Source organism: Hippocampus guttulatus, chromosome 9 (genome assembly GCF_054856545.1).
Source record: "Hippocampus guttulatus isolate MCC_2025c chromosome 9, RoL_Hgut_1.0, whole genome shotgun sequence".
Lineage (NCBI taxonomy): Eukaryota > Metazoa > Chordata > Actinopteri > Syngnathiformes > Syngnathidae > Hippocampus > Hippocampus guttulatus.
Genome location: NC_141269.1, coordinates 8715790 through 8739400, shown reverse-complemented (window position 1 = coordinate 8739400; position 23611 = coordinate 8715790). Strand labels below are relative to the sequence as shown.

Here is a 23611-nt window from a genome sequence, read left to right as displayed (position 1 = left end):
GTAGTCATGGTTTTCTTCGCAGGGCCGTAAGCACCGTGAACCCAAATAAATGCATGATTGCCTCATATTACATATACTCAACAAATTGGAGAAAAACTACCGGTAGTTTTTAAATCCGAGTCTGCTTAAAGCCGTTTGTTAAATAGTACTGGGATACATTGATTTTAAAGGTGGGATTGATAGCAGAAATTTCTTACATTTCTTCACCTTTAATCCCCGGCTGGATTACTGGAATGCACTTTACTTTGGAGTCAGACAATCCTCCATTAAGCATCTCCAGTTGGTCCAGAATGCTGCTGCTCGCCTCTTAGAGTTATTTTTAAGATCATATTATTTGTTTTCATATCTTTAAATGGCTTCGCACCACCTAACCTCTCTAGGCCCCTACGCACATGACCGGTGCCTCACGTCTGCGGATCAGACTTGATTTGTCATGATTCGGTTTAGGGACCAACAGGTGGCACTGTAGGGCTCCCCCGGCAGCTGCACACCTGTTGGTCATAACTAATTAGGGCTTTAAAAGGACTCCCAGCCCGAACACTCAGTGTCGGGTCATTGTTGCTTTTTGCTACTGTCATGTGTGTTGCTGTTTGCTTCTGTTATGTTTAGTTCATTGTTATGTTTTAGCTTTAGTCATGGGTTTTGTTTGATACTTTGGACTTCGTTTGTTTTGGATGTAGGTTTCTGTGTTTTAAATACAATTCTTCAAATACACCCTGCTCCTCCCTCCTGCCTGCTTTTTGGGGTCCACCACCACCTCGCAACGTGACATTATTAAAGGTACCGAGAACGAAGCGGAGGCTCGGAGGGAATCAACATTTTTCCGTTGCGGGTCCCTCTCTTTGGAATGACCTCCCGCTGAATGCTAGGCAAGCCCCCTCACTGCCCATCTTTAAAACAGTTTTTGTGCTTTCTATTGTCTTTGATATTAATTCATAATTTGATTGTTTGTTGTATGAATTATTTTTGCTCCATGTGCAGCGCTTTGTATTCAGCGGTGGTTGTTGAATGGTCAATGCACATAAATTGCTTTCTTGGGCCACGTGAACTAAGGTGGCAGGCGGTTGGGCAGTGGGTGATCTTATAATGGGTCAGGCATGAGAAAGAACGATGTCAATTGATGCTGACTATCTGTTCTCAATTCAGGCATCACAATGTTTAGGTGCACCCATATTGTCGTGGCAGTGGAGCAGGAATGAGGTCAGGGCTGACAGGAGGAAAGAGTGGAGTGAAAAGTGCCACTCAGTGGGTGTCACTGTCAGCATATATAATGGCCAGCCAGCTCCTCGTGTCAGTCATGCTCTGCAGCTGTCACAAACACATTTCACTTGCTGCGCTGCAATCGTTAAAACACCTTTAAGGCACATGAATGGAAGTGAAACGGCAAGTTCACATCATGTATTCTGTAGGTCAGTGGTACTCAAATGCGAACCCCTAAAAAGACACAAATAACTTGCATCAATGCATCAAAGGTCCACTTACCAACACATTCAATCAAATTCAAACAAAGTACAATTTTGGTAGAGAACTCTGCGAAATAGAAAAGTGCATACTCTATATATAGCTTTGATTATTTTATTTACCGTAAATTAAATGTAGCAAAAATGTCTTTTGGGGACATTATGAAATGGTCAATATCAGAAGAATGTCTCTCGTGCGTCTACACTAAATGGTTGTTTCCGCTGTCTCATCTCTTTCTTTGGAGTCTCAGCGATGAAAGAAAGCAATTGGTCATCCGCGCAACCACCACCGCCCTCTTCAGTGCACTTAAGAGCTAACTTGATCTTTTGGGATTAAATACCAAACACTGGCCGTCTCCCCATTTAACGGCACTCTCAGCCTGATGCAAAAGCATGAAAACCACCACATTATGAGCCTTTTTTTTTCAACCCCCGCGAGCAACTTTTATCTTTACATCTTTTATCTGACATTTTCTTTTCATCCTGCGTATTCCCAAAACACAAAAGAGCACCCCGAGATGACGTTGGTGACCAGTAAATAGTTGTTTCAGTTTACTTTCAAACCCTGATGACATGAAAGACTTCAACTTGCAGTCATGTGAATCCCACTGAACTTCCATTCCACTATACTGAAAAATATCCAAAGTATGGCCTGGGGGCCAATTACGGCCCGTGTTGAAATTTTATGCCTCTGGCATAAAATGAATAAAGTGTGGCCTGTCAGCACTGTTGACCAGCATAGAAAATACTCACAAAAAAAAGGGATTTGACATTTCACCAGACCTGTGGCATGGCTCGAGGATGCTTTCGGAAATATGCTCTGAACATGCGCTCTCCAAAGAAACCACACTCGTTTGTCGTGTCAGAGTGAATTTTTCCGATTGCACCCCTCAATGCGTGACCCTTGTGTGGCTCTTTCCAGCCTTTTTCTAAAGTAGAAACTGTATCGAAGAAAAGGAATTTTGACAAAGAGGGCCATCGCTTTCAGGACAAGTGCAAATTGACTTTTTTTTTTTTTACCCCACTGAAATACGAAAAGGAAAAAAAAACTGTCTGCCTACTGAAGAGCCTGTGGTTGTTTTCAAGGAATTCAATATCAAAAGGCATGACCAGATGAAACATGCAAACTGCCTCAAGGTGACCGGGAACGAATGCCGTGAAAAATGAAAGCAACTGAAAGCTAAATAGTCATCCCACACGCATTTTCATTTTGCAAAAGTGTGAACACCCTTACTGTCAGGGAAATTTAGCAGAGCAGCCTGCTACCTGTTATCAGATGAAAGCACATCTGCCCCACAATTTTGAGGTTCAGAGTTTGAATCGTGGGTCAGACCTTCCTGTGAGGAGGTTACATGTTCTACCCCGTTTCTTGCATAGCCTTTTTCCGAGTATTCTGGCTTCTTTCCACATTCCAAGAATGAGCACGTTACAAGGTAGTTTCATTGAAAAAAAACTAAATTGCCCATAGGTGCGAATGTGAACGTGAAAGGTTGTTTGTTGATACGTGATTTTTGATTGGCTGGCAACCAGTCCAGGATGGAGCCCACCTCAGATCTCACTGTCAGATTAACCCGCTTGCGCTCATCTACAGATTTACCAAGGCCGGTCAAATCCGCCTCTGACACAAAGTTCAAAACTGACAGGAACCTATAGCGCCAACTTGTACCGAGGTGCCACCCGATGATGTCACTTGTGGGTGACACCCAGGAATCGGACGCATTTCCCATACACTGGTTCCACAAGCACGAGCTTTTGGAAAACAAGTGAGGCAGCAAGGAGCGCAAGTGTGGCCTCGAACGTGATGATTTTTCAATCAAACATATTAGACATGCATGTTTTGGAATGTTCAGCTTAATCTGCAATCTTATTAAGACAAAATGACAGCTGAGAAAAAGGCAATCAAAACAAAACAGCTCGACTGTTGCTCATTAAATAAAAGGACTGTCGGGAGAAGCTGCGACATGAGCTCAACCTCAAAATGGAGTTCATCGTGAACGTTCTAAAAATGAAATGCTCTAAAAGCCAAGGAAGGTGGCTGTGGTGCTTCTTTTTTGGGGGAAGGCAGATTGTCCCCTTGGCCGAGTTATTTGGAAGAGATTTCGCTTATATGACGGGAAGGAGCCACAAGCTTGACTGACAAGCCTCCTAAGTCAGCCGGCCACTAAAGATCCTTACTCAGACTACAAATGATATTTATGGTGTGTGACGAGGTTCAGTAATCGATATACGCCGGTTTTGTCTCCAACTAATTGGGAATCAAATGTGATCTAGCTGACCGCTGTTATTTTCCTGTCTGAAAAGCTTGACATCATTCCCATATTCGGCCGAATTAATAAGATTAGCTGGATAATTAGGATTCATATGCTGCAATGTTTAAAGGCCAGGAGGCGAAAAAAATAAATATTGGGCGTGCTGTAACCGAGTGCAACGCCGCCACGTCGCCTGTGATCTCCCACATTATTCAGGCAGACCACGCGCAGCACGCCCGCTGATGAAGTGTACTCATAATGGGTTAAGAAAGGCAAGGGAGGGTCCCTCATTTTAGTGTGTACTTAAGAAGTTGGAAGTAGAAATGTGTTGAAGTGTAAAGATCATGAATCCTGATGGCGCGAAAAACCAAAGAAAATACCAAGAAGCATTCATTAAATGTTGAATTATCTGGCCTGGCACCTAATCGATTCATATTTCAAGAGGGTGGGGGCAGTGCCCTACTGCCCCCCGCCGCCTTTAGCTCCGCCAGCGTTGGCCGATGCATATGCTCTCGTCAGATAGGGCCAAAACTTCCATCGAGGAGACTGTTGGAGGAGTGAGGTGAGAGAAGCAACAAATGGTCAGGGGGAAATGAGGCGATCGTTCCTTGAGACGTTTACTCAAGCCTCACTGAAGCGTGTCGCAGATGAACCATCTGCGTGGCGACAGTATTACTATCACCTCAAACGTCCACTACGCACACAGCTTAAAATGAGCATGTGGCCTGTTTACTATCAATGTTGTGATAGTCAACAGGCCGTTGTGAAGTTTGCTGCCACCATCTATAGGGCTCATAGCGCAAATTTATGCTTGCAACACAAGATAATAAAATGATGGCAGTGACGGTTCATATCTCCAAAAAAATCTCAAGTCTGGTCACTCATAAGTCGAGGTACTATTGAATTATATGTGTGAAAAAACATCACCCAGCTTCCAGGGACAGATTGGATCACATCTTAAAGGCCTCACAGCGTCTCATTCTAAAGGTAGCATAGCGCTTAAATTTAAGAAGCACGTGAACATAAGATCTGAGAGAGCGCGGTAAAAATGCATCCATAAATGCAACAAGACACATGACAAGAAAAAAAAATGCTGTGATGTTGATGCACACTTGACATATTTTCCTCCTCGGTGTACTGACAGGGAACCACCTGAGGCTTTTGTTGATGAAAGATGTCAAAATTACTGTGAGCTTGCTTTTTTTTTTTTTTTTGCTTTGAGAGAACAATGGCGTTTACAAACATGTATTAAGAAAAAAATGTGGAACAATTTGCTTACAGTCAATTTAGAGCGACGGCAACCGTATTGATACAGACAATACAAAATAACCAATTAAATTGACGAATAGAATGCTTTGATCAACAGCGGCAGAATTGTTCAGTCCAATTAAAACGGATGCCGACGTGCGCCGTTGCTCTCACCGGCAAATCGCATCCATTCTCTTGTTTTGATTTATGGAGGATCTTTGTCACAATGACAGTGCACAAATAGAGGAGACAGACCCATCTAGGTGACGTGTGAAATGGATAACACAACATCTCCTGCATTCCAGATGCCCTCTGCTGACAATGATGATACATTTTCTTGTCTGCATGCTACACAAGACCACCGATCTTCTTTTAGGGCAAGATGCACACGAGTATCACTCCTGTTGATGGACCAGCCAAGACGCTGCCGGTGTTATTTCAATGCACTGCTGTCGAACTCCAGGCCCGGGTGCCAGATCCGGGCCACCACATCATTTTTTTGTAGCCCACTTAAGCAAATAAAGGACATATATTTGACAAAATTGTTCAAAATGTGTTTTTTTTTTTTTTTCATTTCAGCAGAGAAGCAATAGTTCTATCTTCGTAACTCATGACCATAAATACTATATGATGTGGCCTGCAATGAAGGCTTGACTCATCAAGATGAGGTTCGCCAATACACATCCGTGTTTTATCAATATGTTTTCCATATGATCTGTCAAGGCCAAAAAAATTAAAGTATTTCTGAGGATGAGCCTGCATCAACGTCCACAAAATATAACAGCAAGATATTTTTGTTTAATATTAGAAAAAAAATAGTTTCAAAGCTTATTCAGTATCAGAAGAAATAAAGCAAATTGCCCAAGGGGGAAAATTTGATTGTACAATTTTGGGGAATAATGTCAGAAATAATGTCAATATTTAATCAGGAGCAGTTATTCACATGCAAATTGTGGAACTCAACTTTTAATCTTTACAAAGTTTGAGAGTTATTTCCTTGGTGTGTGACTTGCTGTTCTTGTCTACTACGTCACCGGGAGCACAGCGCTGTCAGACAGCTCGTTTGTCACTCAAACATGCTCGTGGGCACCGCTGGTCTACGCCGTAATTCTTCATGATGTTATGCCTTTTGCCTAGCAGCAAGTACCTGGTCAAAAATGTGACACAGCTCAATGAACTCCATTGCCGCATCTGTCAGATAATACAAATGTTATTTCAGTTGTGGAGTTTTTATATCAAATTAGGGATGGACATAATGATTAAATGACCGTTGAGAATTCTTTCGATTATGAATCATCGTCTTCAAGCAATGGAGGAAAATGGAGAGCACCGGCAGACGTGCTGCTGATTCACTCGTCTCAACTCCTTTTCAATCTGAAGAAACAGGATGTGAGCAAAGTTGAACCACATTCAGTCAACTATTAGCAATTGACGACTAGTCAAAAACGTATTTTGATCAATACTGGCAAGGAAACGTGCATGCAGAACATTCAGAGAGAAATTCTCACACGCCAATGAAAAAAAACAAGAGACAGTATTTCAGTTTGACTCGTATGCAGATGCCTAAAATGGTGGGACCCTCATCATTTTTGTTTTCCTCTAAAAACCATTGAATTACCTTTCCCCAGCAATTAGGATTATGTGTGTGTGGCAAAAGAGGATTTTTTATGGCACTTTGTCCCGGGCTTTCATTGAGTTGGACAAATCTCACCACAGCGCCAATGCTGATTCACTCCACATTTCCCTATCGACCGCCTGACAGACACTTTTTCACCCCGTGAGAGATTAGTATTTAACATGCAGCAACTGTAAGACCTCCTGCATAATTAAAAGTCATGGCAGTCATTGCTGGATGGAGAAGCAAAACGCTGCAAACAAAATGAACTGTGTCGAAAAAAGCTGTGTGGAAAGGGGTCTATTTGGGACAACATTTTTCTGGATGTTATACATCTTATATCTTACGGGGACCAAAAACCACGGCTATAATCTCCCCAAACACAGGCAATAGGGTATTATCATCCAACAACAGCAGCAATGTACACACTCACACACACAAAACAGAGGCTGGGAACACAGCTCACATCCCCACAATAGATCTGGAAGACCTCATTAGTCTCCAGAGCTGGAGTCGAGTGCGGGCCCTGGCCGACGCTGTTGCCCTGTTGTGCCATTAGCGACGCAAGGTAACGTGTGAATTAATGGCTAAATGGAAATGTGCAAATTGTTTAGTACAGATTGGGCCTACCTGCATCTGTCGATGACGCACTTGCTCATTATAAATTGGCTGCTGGAGAGGAAAAACAAACAAACAAAAAAAGCTAGCCGCTCTATTGTTTACGTGGCCTTGCCATCTCTATGGAGAATGTGAACTGCTGTGTGAGAAAAAGCTATTGAAACATTGCAAAAGCGCACGTGGGCAATCAATGTTTTTTTTAAATGGAAATCAAATGGCTGAAATATTGATGAATGCACCGGCGAGCTTTACATAGAAGCCGGGTGAAAAATGACTCGAGAAGAATGTTGAGGCAAATAATGAGTTTGAGAAACTGTTGGTGGCCTGATGAGGAAAGAAAAGCACATGCATTATTAACTGCTACAAGAGTAAAAGAAGACGAATCCATCTAATGAAAGTATATGTAGGTCTACCTGTGGAAGAAATTGCATCGCATGTAGTCTCAGTGGCCAAAATGCACACGACTATTGGGGATCAAGACAGCCGCTTACAAAATATCCACAGTCTCCACTCTCCATTGATTTCGAACAATACTTAACCAAATTCATAATTACAAATGTCGGATTGCCAGTGGATGAAGTGGATGAGTGTGTCGACTCGGTGGCAAAAGTGCACGCGAGTATCGTCAGTGGGCGGGAAAGGCAGCCACTTCAAATATTCACACTCGCCACTCCCCAATATGTAGATGTTGTGATTTAAAACAATACTTAACAAGATCTTTATAATATGTATAGGCCTGCGTATGAAATAGTGACGCATGTAGACTCAGTGCCCAACATGCACTCGAGTAAGCGCACAATGTGTCAGTGAAGGGGGTGATTAAATATGCACAGCGGGGATAAGAAGAGCAGAGATCATTGATCTATTTTAGTGAATGAATCTATTGAATATTGAAAATTAAAAAAGCAAATACATGTTGTTTTCATCATGTTGATTCATGACGTTTGTACCAGTCGGGCCAGCGGGCCAACATTGTCGGATAAGGTTGACCTTTGAGAATAAAATCAGTCAGGGACCCCAATTTTTGCCTCTAATTTGATATACAAGAAATCACCACACCTGAGGAAAAACAACCAATCAGTGACGGAAGGCATGACTTACAAGGGGTCAACCATGAGTTTGGACAGACGTACATTGATGTGATTTTCAAAATAAAACTTCTTTCAAACTCTAATTTGAAATTAAAAACAAAAAAAACAAAACTTTAAAAAAATAATAATAATAATAATACATTTTATTGGTAAGCGCCTTTCACAGCACTCAAGGACACTTTACAACCAAGAGCATACATATCAGTGTCTCTGTGCTGCCTGGTTCCAAATATGTCGACCCTCTAGTTGGGGACCCCGGATCTAGTGGCAATGTTACAAAACACATCTTGTCTCATTGTATTTTTATGCGTCAAAGAAAACCTCAACTATTTTCAATCATACTTCCACCTCTCTTTTATGAGACATTTTGTTGTATTCGTACATCTGATCAAAGTCTTATCCTTCCAATGCCCTCCAGCGATCAAGGTGCTTTTACTTTTTCTTCTTTTCCCTTTTCTACTCTGGCACTGCTTTTGTCACACCAAGAAATCATGTTTCCTTTCTCTTTTCCCTGTAACTACTTTTGTACAGTAAGTTGAAAGAAATGTATAAGAAAGTGGTTGCCATGCCAACCATGTTCACCACATTCATCCGGTATTCTGTCGGTGTGTGTGTGTATGCGTGTGTGTGTACAAGGCAGAAAAAAGGTTTAACAAAGCAAGACAAAGTCAATTGTAATTATCACAGGGTGGGGGGAAAAGTGTCTAAACTGTAGACTTCTGCAGGAGAGCGTGCCTCCCAAACCCATCTCTCTCTAAAACACACACACATACACACGTCTTAATATCATACATCACACGTAAATATATCATTTAAATGATTCATTGGGAGTGCCATTGTTTTTTGACACAAGTTCGTCTCTAAGACAAATAGTTGTAGAAAAATACAGTACATGTTTTTTTTCCCTTGATGAGCAGCAAAGCCATTTTTTCAGTTTAATGTTCGATGTATGTCGTGCAGTTATAAAATGAAGATAACCACAGGTAAAGCTAAAAAACAACAGACACTCTTGATTTTAATGTGGATGTCAGTTAACTGTACTGTATATTAAAAAAACAGTCATTCTGAAAGTGATTCAACCACGAAAGAGATGTTGGTGACAAATAATGAAACTCTGAAGCTGTCCTACCTTGGCTGCCATGACCATGGAGGAGCCTCCGCGGATGCCCAAAATGGGAATGTGAGTCTGGGCGGAGATGAAGTCCAGGATCTGAGCGATGGCCTCCTGGTCCGTGTCGTCGCCAAAAACCACGCCTTGCAAAGAGTTCCTCGACATTTGTGTACAGATCCGATTGATGATGCTCTTTGGATCGGTCTCATTCATGGTGACCACCTCCACCTTTGGAGGGTAGGGGATGTGCAGGAAGTCCTCTTTCTCAAGTCCCGCCCCCAGGGACACTTCACTAGAGTTCCCGACCAAAATGACGGCGATGCTGAGGGAGCTGATGAGTTTGGGATTGATTGGGGGTAGAGCCTGTGGCCCGGGAGAGTACTGAGGGGGAATGACAACGCCGCGTTGAGTGCTGCCTCCCCTCTGGCCACCCTGCCCTCCTGGGGCGCCTCCTGGTCCTGAACCTGGACCTCCACCCCTGCCCCGAGCCCCGCCGATGGGCTGCAGGAGCGCGAAGAAGATAAGGAAGAGAATGAGCAGCTGTGGCCGAGCATTCGACCGACGTAATGTCTGTTTTAGGGGTGCAGCAGGAGGACGATGGGGGCAGGAGGAAGAGGAGAGGTGTGTTCCCCGAGGACAGGTGGGAGATGGGGGGAGGCTGACAAGCATTGTGGAGGAGTGTAAATGCCGTCCCTGCCGGAAGAAGACAAAAAAAAAAAGGATGGAAGTTATTAGGACTACAGAATGTACCCCAACACAGGGGGTTGTCATTAACTTAGTTGCTGAAGCAGAAATCCTCAATAGCTGGGACCCAAATTCCTTCCTATATTGACACCCACCCATGATGAGAATATTTTGACGAATGTTTGAATTTTGATCAATGCCCAAAAAAATTATGGTGGCCTTATTTTGCCTTGTGCTCACCAATCAAATGCTTTGTATTTCCTCCCAAATGAAATGCCAATTAAATAGTTTAGTCAGAGCATCTTGGTGAGTGGAGTCCCTCCGCCCCCCTTTAAAAAAAAAGACAGCGATCTGACAGGCTCAAAAGCAAGTGGGTGGCCATTTAATGTTTAGATTATCCTCCTCCACAAGCCTCCAAACATGTTACCTCCTCTCAGTTGTTTCCTCCTCCAAGCCTGTCTGAAGTGGAGTGCAGACCTATTATTTTGTATTATTACTATTATTTACAGCTCCTTTATTAGCCGCCACACAGAAAAGCAGCACAGTGGAGCATAAAAGGAGACAAGTGAGAGGGGTTCGGGGGAATGAGAGACTAAACTTAAGTGGAGAGGGAGGTGACAGGCAGGGAGAAACAGTATTAGTCATAGCTTGTTGGGAACATAATGCTGTTTTTTTTTTTTTTTTTTTTTACAGCTACACGTGTGTTTGCACGCATTAATATGACCACACTATGGATGGGTATTCGACTAGATTTTCTTGAGCAGCTATGAAGTAGACTACCCATCCATTTTCTGTAAGCTTTTGGGAGAGTAGGAGCCTATCCCAGCCGACTTTGGGTGGAAAGCAGCAAAAACTCTGTTTTTTAGAATGTGGGAGAAAGCTGGAGGACCAGAAAAAAAAACACGCATTTAGAAGGATTACGGTACACCCCCCCCCCCCCAAAAAAACTTATTTGCATTTACTTTGGACATCTTTTGAAGCAGTGACTCGTGGAGAACCTGTTACTCCCCTGTAAACACACATTGAGCGTTTTTCTTCATTTCTCATTGCATCGTACATGAATACAGCAAAGCCTGTAAGGTGTGCAATTTGGTGCCACGATTGTGTGGTCTTTTTTTTTTTTTAGTCCCACACACAATGGGGTGCAATTCTAGTTTCTTGTTGCGCTCCAAATTGGGCAAGAAGGAGCCTTTTAGACGAGGCATAAGTGTAAGACGAGCTCACACAACACCTTTGTTAATATTTTATTCATTATGCAGTGCACAAGTTTATAGAATAGAAACAAAGTTGTGAGGAGAGACGGGAGGGGTGGGAAATGTGCAATGTGCGAAGTAGGATGAGGCAAAATAGGCCTTCATAGAAAGAAGACGATTTCGAAGGTCTGATCACTGGAGGTTAGTCAGCCTTAATGGCAGGTGCAAATTCTAATTGAAAACTAGCCGAATTCTCCGCGAGGACAGAAGCCAAGCGAGGGAACGAAGAGGAGGAGGAGGAGGAGGAAGCGAGTGGGAGGAAGGCAGCAGAGAGCAGAGTAGAGAATAAATAGAGACATCCACAAAAGAGACGGAGGTGGAGGAAGAAATGGCAAGAAGGAACCCAGAAGATGTATCAGGAAAGAGCAGCTGCGAGGCGACACAAAGCACACGAAAGATTTGTCGAAAAGAGGACATGAATAGCATGCTGACGACCAAGAAGAGCTTGAGGTTAAAGGAGGCGGCTCGGATTACTTAAATAAAAAAGTAGATGCGAGCAGAATGTGGGAGGGAAAAACTGATGTGAAATATGCAAAAGGGCAAGTGAATCCACAGAGCCAGGTCAAATGAGACAAATTGTTCAGATGAAAAGTCAAGGCTAGAAGTGTGACAAAACCACAGAGCAACAGTCGGCCCATTTGAATTCGTGCGCGTAACAGTCGTGCTCTGTTGCCATAGTAACAATTCAAATGTGCTTGCACAACACGCTGATGGACAGGAAGATACAACGCCTCGCATGCCCTCGCCTGATAACGCGCCATTTTACTTTTTATTTGAGGTGGCGCTGTGCCAGCACAAATACAAAGCTGGCCCTTAAGAATAGTGCAAAACCACACACACACACAGTAGGTTAATGCACTATGCTGCGGATAGAGACTAGCCAGTGCTTCTCCGCCTCTTAGTGTATCTCACATTAAAAATGAATCTCCCAAAAAAAAAAAAAAAAAAAGAGCTACAGGCACGATGGAGGCTGACAGAAGAGGTGCTGTCGGCCCATTTGGACTAATCAGTACCAGACCACATCACCACTGTCACAAAGGGCTCCCTAATTCAATATATTTAAATGGCGGGTGTCACAAGTGGATCATTTCACTTGCAAGACATCCAACCCGGCGGCGAGGAAGCTCTCGCTGGATGAACGCTGACAGCATTAACGCAGCAATTAGAGCCACATATGGAGAAGCATTCAAAAGTGAGCGGCAGCTGCACCCTCGCCTGTATAATGTACAACTCGTGGCCATATGCGGCGAGCATCATCAAGCGGTGAGCCCAGCCTTTCTCCAGTGCACACTGATTCACGAGCGCGGTGCAAAACGGTCCGTGAAGGAGATCAAGCACCGCTTGCGTCCGTGCCTTTCGACATCTGAGCCCTCGGTGACGGCTGCACACGGTTTCCACAACTTGAAAGCGATTAAGAGGCATTAAGACAGAACGCGCCCCACAATTTCAAATGCACGTAGGCGCTCGTAATCGGTCTCTACTATGTCCCTCGAGATTTGAGGTGGTGGGCTGCGTTTTACACGACGGGGGGCGGTGAAAGGCATTGTGGATAACACAAGCTGACAGGCAGATCTATTAAGGGGGGCCCCTTTACTTTAAGCGGGCAGTCAGTTGCAGGTGAAGGCGGCTCGGGTGTCATCTCAGTTTACTGGTAACACGCCACATAATCTATATGTACTAACAAATGATTTCAAGGCTCGTACAACAAAGCACTTTGAATAATGTTCCGTCACCGACCGAGCCTTAATGAGAAGAGAAAAAAAAAAACTTTCAATGAAAGTGGAAATATCCCGCAGGAGATTAGAAAGAGCAGACAGCATTTGGCATTTTCACTTTTTTTTTTTAATCGTTTTATCACAGCACGTCCCCGATAATTTAGAAACATTCAGCAGTGCTGTGGCAGGTTCTTAATAGGTCAGTTGTCAGCTGTTGATCCTGTCTATTATCGTTCCACTAATAAGGCACGTTGCTTTGTTTATCGTATTGCCCAAGAGGTCCTCATTATGTTGGAGTGCAGAAATACAGAAATTACAGGAGTTAGGAAAGGGCATAAAAGTAGATTTGTTGAGGCGTTGGTTGGTTCTCAGCGTTTGTACCATTACTGTTATTACCGTATTGGCCCGAATATAAGACTGTGTTTTTTTGCAGTGAAATAAGACTGAAAAAGTGGGGGCCGTCTTGTATTCGGGGTCGAGACATTATACCCATTCTCGACGCTAGATGGCGCCAGATATCATTGAAGCGAATGCTGAACTTGACTCCCCCAGGCCAAAGTGAACCTGTCACGACGAATAAAAATAAAAATAGCGGTGAGAAGAAAATAATAGAAGTGATAACAAAAAATGGAGAAACGTAGCAACAATCTGGAGAAAAGTGGGTCGAAGATCGGCCCGGTTAACCGGAAGCTGAGGAGAAGTTATGATGTAATTTACATTTCAAAAACCATAAGCCATTCATTTACGAATGTGATTGCACTTTAGTTGACATATTTAAATGTTCAGATATTAAGATTTGGATAAGGCAATAACATGCTTTTTCTCTCAATTATATTGTTATAATCATTTGTTTCAGATGTACTGTAATTATTTTCTGTATAAAAATGAATTTGGTGTTCAAATTGAGTCTGGTGGTTCTGTTGCTTGGCAGTTCGCGTACTGCATTTTGCCCTCAGTTGCTTCAAGACACAATAAAACTAGAGTCCATCGCACACAATTGACAGAATACTTCCTGAACGCCCACCAATAATGTGAAACTCATCCCTCATTCTATATGTGTATTTAATTGCAGTCTTGAAAAGAATCAACCAATGGTATTCAAACCCCCCCCAAAGAAAAAAATGTGCTGCCATATTTTGTGAAAGACACCGGGTGGCACCCGTCCGTCAAACCTGTGCGGCGCTACTACGCTCAGTCAGGTAATCAGATGTCGTGCGGCTGTAATGACTCCCTGCATGGTGAGTGGAAGCCAACACATTTGCTATTTGCAGCCTCTGTAATTAATCAATTCACAAAGTCAAACTGACAGAACATTTGCCAAAAAAAAAAAAAAAAAAACTTGTCCCGAGATGGCCGTGTATGCACTAGACCATGACAACTAAATCACAGTGTGGCAAGACAGGTTGTCACAAGTACTAATACGTTCTTCTCTAGGTGTCGGCTGAATGTATTCAAAGTCTGCGGGAGAAAATAAAGAGCGCGGAAAATACAGTGATCGCTTACAACTGTACGCAATTGGCAAACGGGCCAAAATTCTCCGAAACGCAAACCTCCTAAGTTACAGTACCCAAAACCCAGCCATCATGTGTGCCTTCAGCTCAGTGAGCATCCAGTGCACAAGCCAGCTGGATTTGCTTTTACTGTGACTGTTTTGTGACGTCACTGAAGTGTTGAAGTGATGGCAGGGAGGAATATTTTGATGATAACTGCGGAACTGGAAATGGAACTTATTACAATGTAGGAAAGGAAAAACGGAAGTGTTTTGTCGGCCCATTTCAACAACAGAACAACACAATAAACCCCTCGAATTCAGTTACAGTCAAACCTCGGTTTTCAAATGTCTCTGTTCTCGACCAAATCGGTTTTCGACCAAAAATTTAGTTGTTTTTTTTATGCCTCGCATTACAACCGAAAATCGGTTTTCGACCAAACTGAGCGCACTTGAATGCGCCATTTTACTCCTCCCGCTTTCCTTACACGAGGAAGTGACGCTTCCTCGGGTAGACGAGGAAGTGACACTTCCTCGGGTAGACGAGGAAGTGACACTTCCTCGTGTAGCGTTCTATTGTGAGCAGACGTCTTCTGTCCACTGTGCATTGTTTTCTTTTTTTTTTTTTTTTATGTGCATGACAGCTCTGACTGTGAAATTGGTGCTTGCACATGTACAAAGGTGAGTGTGACCGCTTGTTTGCGGTCGACCGGCAACCAGTACAGTACTGTACCCAGCCTCTTGCGCAGTCAGCTGGGATTGTCTCAAGCTCACCTTCGACCCAATATGAGGACAGTCAGGCCCGGAGTGGGTCATCCGGACAACTGGATAATTTTGCGGTGGGCCAGGTTGCTATATGAGCTGCTCGAAGACGCACTTTAAATTCTTCTGTGTTGAAATCATCAAATAAAGCGTGTTCTCGTACAAATGTACTCCTAACACATTGCTAGATACTGACTGCGCTACTTTTGTTGCGAAAGGGTCTCATCAAGTCGCAATAATTTGATGCCAAACGAGGCAATAAAAAAATCAATGTGCATAATTAGGTATCGTAGCGGCATGTAAAAGTTAGCCATAGTCACCAGACTTAACATCTTGTAGACTAGCCACAGCAGCAAGGGGGACCGTAACTTCACCGACAAAGTTCTTGGCCGTATGATCGAGTCTGGTCAAGAATCCTCTCTTGGCTAATGAGACACACGACATAATTCCACCGTCGCACTGAGGCTGACTCGGCTCTTCAAATAACAACTACTGTATATGCAGCCCAGGCAAGCACACATCAACTCAGATTAGAACGGAAGCAGCGTGATAACAAAACAACACATGCACATATGCCGAGGGAGTAGGAAAAGGAAGGGTTGAGGACCCATCTATCCCCTGGGGTCTTCATTACCTCATTGAAGTCATTTATTCCACCAAGCTTTTCGAATATCTACTGCACTGGAATTAATTTAGCAGTAAAGAGACGTGTCCCTCCGGGAGGATACGCGGAGATCTCAACCATCAGAGGGCCCCGGCCAGCATTGTTTCAAAGCTAAACAACATGCTGCTGCTGTATGTTTATTATGTCATGTGAGGCCGTGTTGATTTCAAAGGCAGGGCGGCGCTTTTCTGAACATTACAAATCCGTCGGATTTATCAACACGCTAAAAAAAAAAAAAGAGCGCAGCCGTTAGCGTTCTTTGAAGTGCAAACGTGGCACGACAAGACTGTCAAGCATGATAGCGCCTGAACAGATTAGCATGGACAGTACAATGCCTTTTTTTTTCCTGATAAATAAAAGCACTATGACTCCTACTCTTTGATTAGTTGTTGAAGTTATTCGTGGAAAACCACTTTCCAGTGAATGTTCTGCCATCTAAAATTAAGAAAAGAAATGAACCAAATTAACTGACTGTTAATGAGCCACATAACCAAAGAAACTGAAGGACTGTTGATCCTTCTAGTAATCTCCGCTAAATCGTATTTCACCAATGGCAGTTCCATTATATCGCGAATATTTCTGCTTTGTTTTGAACTAACACACCCTTTTCCCACTGCAAAGCCTTGACTTTCTTCCACTACATTATATATATATTTATTTATTTTTTCGTGCAAATATGAGCCACAAAAAGTTTGGTTCTCGTCTATTGTTACAAATGTAGTACAGTGACTTTCCGCTTTCAACGAGCTGTTTATTTTGAAGGGTTGATGTCATAAAAAGTGCTATTAAAATATTCTGGGAAAATACTTTGTGGTATATTCAGGATTGGAAACTTTCAATGTAGGCAATTAAAACCATTTTCAGGGGATGCGTCGATCACTTGTGGTGTTTTGCCATCTATGGCAGACCTCAGTTCCGATCCCTAAAGAATAGATGTGAATTTCGATTGTCTCAGAAACAGAGATAAAGTGAATATGCCATGATGGATTTTACTCCACTTCACCCTGCACAAGTGTGAAGAATGGAACAAAATATTTTTGGGCCTCGATGTTAGGTTACTCTACGCAAGATAAAACATGAAAAATACGGAATATTTCCTCTCACAAGCAGCATTAAGAAAAGAAATGAACCGATGTCTTTTTGTGCGCCCATTAAATTTTGGGCTCCCGCTCAGAGCAGCTGCGGTCTGAATGATGTTTGGCTGAAGAGATGAACAGATTTTTTATTCACGGAGACAGCACATGTGTTGCGGGACACATTCCGTTCTTTAATACTTGGCAGTAGGGGAGAACACCCAGGAACTGTTGCATCGCACGTAAATGTATTCCAAATCTGCTGCCATGTTAAAATCGATGCTAATTATTTCAGGGGCTGTCAGTCGGGCCGTCGAAGCTCTTCTGACTTGTCCCCCCCGCCCCCCCATTTATGAACTAGCAACATTGGCATTGGACTAGAGATCAGAACATTTCAAAATATTCTCCCAGTTAAAATTTCAGAGATGAACATATTTGCTTCGATCGAAACAAGCATATTCAGATCTGCAGTTTGTGGGGTAAACAGATTGAACTTTCCTTTAACCTTTTCAGGCACAGCGGTTACTACAGTGGACAGATTATCATGTCATCAGGTTACAGGGTGCATGAAGGGGAGGAGAAGGAGTGTTGTACTGGCAGATCAATAATTTGACCAAAGACTTTCATACCAAAGGCGAGCAGGGCTGAACCATCTTCAGGCAAGGCACATTGATGCTTTGCTTTGCTTGCCATAAAAAAGATTTTGGCATATAATTTCTTTGGATGGCTATTTTTTGTGATTTGCCTTGTAAGAAGGCCCTCCACGTTACAGGCCTGCAGAGGAGGCTGCCCTCCAGCTGGTAGGAATGAGGGTCAAGAAGGGCAGCACGTGCCGAACCTCTTATGGTGCCAGTCTATAACGGAGACTTTTCATTCCATTTTTAATGGCTTTGAAAAAGTGAGTGAAGGTTATTTCGTGGTGTCATTTCTGGGCATTTTTGTTTGATGGAACACCAAATGAAGCGATGAGCGGGGAAGACTCAATCAAAGCAACCGTCTTTCTTCTTTCGGCCAAATCTCACAGCTTTTGTTGCCATTGTATCAACCGTGCGCCCATTAGATCAAAAGAGGAGCAGAAAAAAAAGAAGGGAGTCTTCAATCAATCTGTCGGCACACTCATTGGTTCACTGGAATAGGACCAAGTTCACTTTAAAACGCATGCTTGCCTACATCTCGTCAAAGGATGCCCACCCAGAATCGAATCAGTCTCACAACTGGCCAGATGGATTTCAGACCTGGCAAACGATGTTCTTACCACACAAATGCATCTGTCTTGCAAAGTCCTTTTTGACTTTGTGATTTCACTGTCGTTAGCTCGCGAGTAAATTAAACCAAAAGCAGCAGGACATTTGCAATTGTTGATGGCTCGGTTTTACTTTACTTGTCAGCCCCGATATATCACACCGCATCGCTCCACCTTCCACCCTTGCAATTTGCTCCCTTGAAGAGAGCCCTGCTCACTTTTAGCCCTTCTTCTTGACCACTGATGCCCTGTGCCCCACATTGTCAAGACGCCCAAGAATTCGCTAACCACTGCCGATCGCTCCTCTTGCAGCTGCGTCACCCCTGCAGGGAGGAGCCATGTCATTCGCACCTCGGCCGCTTTCTGCTTTCCAAAAATTTCTGATCTCGCGCTACTAATTAGGTGGCGACCTACAGCCTACACACATCCCCTTCAATGCCCCACTGTGAGTCGAAGAGAGACATATTCACAAAAACAGGTGCCGGTACAGATTGAGCTATCCAATTGTTTTGGCATAGATAAGAAATATCAATGAAGGGCAACAGAATGGTACAGCCGTAGTACCTTGGCCAGCAGCAGCTATCAAATATTTCCAGATACGAGTATCCCACTGAAAAACACACAAGTATTCTGATAAAATATTGTTCTGCTTGGTGAAAGAAAAAAATCTGAATTCACAAGTGAAGGGTAACGCCACGAACACAAATGAAAGCTAATCGTTAGCTTGTGGTGTTTCCCATTGTAGGTTAACGTTCAGGTAGCGGAGGCTTGTATGGATGCGTTGAATTAGCGCTCCGCGATATTAGACAAACATGCGATTTGCGATATGGATGTTGAATATTGCAAGGTTGAGATTTTAGTCGTGTGGTGGGCACATCAGTCCGTCAGTCATCATTCCGTCATTGCTTCAGGACAGCCCAGTTTGTCTGTTGTCATCGGCGACAGCCAATCGGTGTCGAGAATGTTTTTTATGTGGGTGTATCTGTGAAACTTAGTGAGCAGGTTCTCGACACTGATTGACTGTCGTCAACGACGACAGAAAAGGCCTGCCTGCAATAATGATGGCATGATGACTGATGACTCGTGCCCACGACTAGACATTACTGCGTTAACATGTACTTTCGACCTCAAGAAATCACATTTTCTATTATCTAATGAACAAAATACATTTTTTTTCACGCAACAATTTACGGAGGATCAATGTATTCTTCGCTGAATAAGTGCAATAGCAATGCATTTTTTTCAATATATTGCGCAGCCCTACTTTGAATATAAAAGTTGGAATTGTCTATTTTTCTTTAGTTGAACCGTAACCCCGAGCTGAGACGAGCGACAAACAGCACAAAGATTCTTTTTTTTAAGACTATTTACGAATGACATCTGCCAAACTGCCTCTTGTTGCGAAGAGAAATGGATTGAGCTTCAACAGCTTCCAACAGGTTAAACAACTGTTGACTGGCGTTCTTCACCGACTTGCCATTAAAGGTCGGCGCTTGATTGCAATTCTCCCAATTACTTTCAGAAGCTTGCAATCAGATCATGTTCCTTCATCTTCACTTCCCACGAGGGAAGCGCATCTCCAGAGTTCTAAGCCTGAAGTTAGACGCTTTCCTGTAAATCCTCATATCTATTTTCTGTTCAGCATTTGAGGACTGCGCCATCACACATGACTTTGTCTCGTTCCGCCCTCACCCCAAACTGATTCCTTTCATCCTTCCACCTCAACCTTTTCCTCAGCGCGCGCATCTCATCTTTTTCTTTTGTTCTGTCACCGTGTTCCATTTGTGTGGAAATCCTTCAGAGGAGTATTAAAAGCCCCCCCTTTGGATGTGGCATGCAAAGTGGCAGTTCTTGATGAAATTTGTGATGGTGTTATTCGTTGACACTCACCACCAGGATGCAAAAAGACTGCAGCGTCTGGGAGGTAGCGAGAGAGAGAGAGAGCTCAACCAAACGAGAAAAAAAGAAACCATTTGTGTTGCACACATTGCAGATCTGTGCTGCAGATCTGGGGGGCGAGCGCTGTTTGAGCAGCACGCCAAGGAGCGCAGCAGCGTGGGTAGAGGCGGCATCGCAGTATCGGGCCCCCTCCTCTCTATTCTTAGCCCTTCCTCCTCCTATCACAGTCACACATGACGAGGTGTAGGGAGGGCGAGGAGGAATTTAAAAAAAAAAAAAAAAAAAACACCAGTATGTAATTCGCACTTGCTTGTCAGTTTTCTTTTTATATACAAGTTGACGGTTATTCATGTAGCTTCTGCTGGCACTGTAATGCCGTTGAATTGTACTTGTGGTGGTTGTTTTCAATTCCAAAAGTTGTGTTATGTTAAAAAAAACAAAAAAAACAATCAAGTTACATCTAGGTCCAAGGGCACACTAATCAATATTGCAGAGGTTGCCCAAGTTTTCACACTCTTTTACAACAAAGTTTGTCACTCTGGTTTTGAATTAACCCGGGGGTGGGCAACACGCGGCTCCAGAGCCGCATGCGGCTCTTTAGTGACATCTAGTGGCTCCCTGGAGCTTTATATAAAATGTTTGAAAATGGAAAAAGATTTTGATAGTAGGCTAATATAGCTCAAATAGATATATATACACATGCTGCAGCTCCGAAAAAGGAGAGCTGTGGTGTTGTTGTTTTTTTTTTAAACGTACACTTTATTTATGCTTTTAACGGTCTCGACAAACACAGACACGTCTGCGTCCGACTCCGTGGCTTCTCTTCTCGTTCGACTCGAGAGGCGTTAAAAAACGGAAATTAATGATCACTTCACTGACACTAAGAAAAGCGAAGATAATTCGCCAAAACAAAAAATCAAGCGAGGAAATCACTAAATAAATTCTATGGGGGCGTTTGTGAACACACAACAAAGGAATGAATAAACAATTCAGAGACAGTCCAGTCTCCTACATGCATAGAGCATGTGTTTCCTTCATTGTAAATTTTAGAGAAGGCTTTCTTTTGTGGCTCCAGACATATTTGTTTTTGTTTTTTTTTGTCCTGTATGGCTCTTTCAACATTTTGGGTTGCCGACCCCTGAATTAACCAAACGCATTCAAAATCATGTTAAATGGCAGTCAGCACGCAGTATTGCCAATTACTGTGCTTCCGATTAGAACCACCAATAAGCTATTCAAGTCGGCTTTACTTCCACCACCCCCCCCTCTTTTTTTTTTTTTTTTTTGCTTTCTAGCAGCAGCCTGAAGGCTTTGCGCTGACACTGACTCTTCATAATTCCCTCCAGCTGACTAAGGCCCCAGTTCCAGCTGAAGAAAAATAGCCCCAAAGCATGATGCTGCCGGTACCATGCTTCGCTCGAGGACTGATGTCCTTTTGATGAGCAGTTTGCGGCAAACATAACTTGGAAGAAATACTGGCAAAAGTTCTACCTCGGTTTCATCGGCCCATAAACATTTTCCCACATTTGGGAGCTTTTGTTGCGGTGACAGACATATTCAGTCTTTTACCACTTTGCACATGCCCTCCTCTCTCTTCTCTCTCCCCTTCTCGCCAGCTCTCAGTAAACAACAAACACCAGGCTACTCTGCACCTGCAATCCTTCCGCGACTCAATCAACATTTGTAAAGCCGCACACACGTGGCAGCTTGTATCCATAAGTGACTCATCAGGCCGCGTGCAGCCAGCATCTTAACCGCCTCTCGCTCTCTTGTGGCATGTGCGCCACCTCAAACCGCTGACACTGCACACAGTTCACACACTCAAGCAAGAGGGGACGTGCCTGCTGCCCGAATCACAAGAGAGTCGGGGCTCGGCTCCCGTAATCCCTTCAATACACAAACCAAAAACATGCAACATCACGACTCGGCAATGTCACGGCCTCCTTGCCGCTCGCGCTCTGAGTGAGAGCGACGCCTGTGCGCAAAGCTGTTGGCATCCTGTTCACACATCCTTCAACGGGGAGTATGTCCTCCAAAGAGTACTGCGAACAGAGTTCACAGTCAGTACGCTGCAATGTCAGCCCGGTAAGGGACGCGCGAGTCATACAAAATATCAGTATCGCTATATATTATTCACTCCCACCACTACATCTAGAAGGACAACTTTTATGGGTTTTTCATATAGAGTGCTACCTCTACTTACGAAGGTCTCTTCATACCAAATTTCCAAGTTACGAAATGCCTCAACAGGAAAATATTGGCTCTTGTTACAAAATAAATTTCAAGATACGAAAGATACAAATGGAGTGTGGGCTGCAAGTCGCAGCTCCGAGTTTCCTGAATGCAACATGCTCTGCCATTGGCTGTTCCCGAGCATCATTCTGGCATCCCATTGGCTAAGAGGGACCACCCAATCGCAGGGCAGCATTACCAGAGTTTTATCTTTTATTTTGCGTTATATCAGCTTCAAGCAAGCATGCTTTGCCTCGCTTCCTTTTATTTTTGTGCATGAAAGCACCTTTCAAGACCTTAGTTACGTCAGGGTCAAAAACATTTCGCTTATCCCAAATAAAGGTAGAGCCTCAAAAGACTGGAGTGTTAAGAAAATATTCAGTGATCTACTTAAATGTTGCCTGTCCAGTTTAAGTATTTTATGAGAATGAAACTGTTGATCCTGAAATTGATTATTTTAAGTTCCATGATGTCCAATAGGGAAAATTGTTTCCGCTAACATCCCAGAAACAAATTGCATAGCATGGCTGGGTGCTAATTATAGCACTGTATCATAATAGTAGGTTGGCGTTGAAGCCGTCCTGTTTTTTTTTACGGGAGGACCACGGTGTCCCACACCTGCTGTGAGTCATGCTGATGGATCATGATGAGACGCTTCATCACGCTGTGGTGAATGCACATGTGGGAAAAAGTGCCGTTTGGATCTGCTCCTCAAGTTTTCACTCAAAGCTGAGTGGGTAAGAGACAAAAAGATGGGGAGAGGGATGTAATCCGCCCAAGGCAGAAAGCCAAAGAGAAATCCGGGACTGCTAACGGAGGCTGTGCATCGACGGGATTTGACATGTTCTCCATTTCACACACAAGCAGAAGAAGCTGTGAAGGCTGCACGGCTTGGCCGGCTCGACGAGCTTTCCAAGGAATTGCCAAATAAATGTTCACTTGGTATACGCCTGCTCTTGCAGGAATTAAGTGGGATTTTGTGTTCAAATATATTTGAAATCTACAGATACTGTAAATCATAATTAATTCATAAATCATTTCAATTTCTTTCTGAATAAATTTGGGTCAGTCGTCTTTGGTTGTTTAATGTGTGGTGTTTTTGGTGTTGCGCCTAAGCTGAGTAGTAAATGTGATTTTGCGTCGTTTCTGCATTTTAAATCTTCATGCGTACTATTCCATACAATTACCACCATTGACGTGCCGCT

The 23611-nt window shown here is 43.4% G+C and overlaps 1 protein-coding gene across 2 annotated transcripts in view; it reads right to left on the bottom strand.

Moving 5' to 3' along the window:
- Positions 1 to 23611, bottom strand: part of grin2bb (glutamate receptor, ionotropic, N-methyl D-aspartate 2B, genome duplicate b) — a 90698-nt gene that overhangs the window by 61292 nt on the left and 5795 nt on the right. For both annotated transcript variants that reach the window (XR_015101822.1, XM_086119949.1), the window contains exon 3: positions 9411 to 10085. Coding sequence is in view for 1 of the 2 variants with exons in the window: in XM_086119949.1 (XP_085976075.1) it covers positions 9411 to 10085 (675 nt within the window). In the remaining variant the exon portion in view is untranslated. The remainder of the gene's footprint in view (positions 1 to 9410; positions 10086 to 23611) is intronic.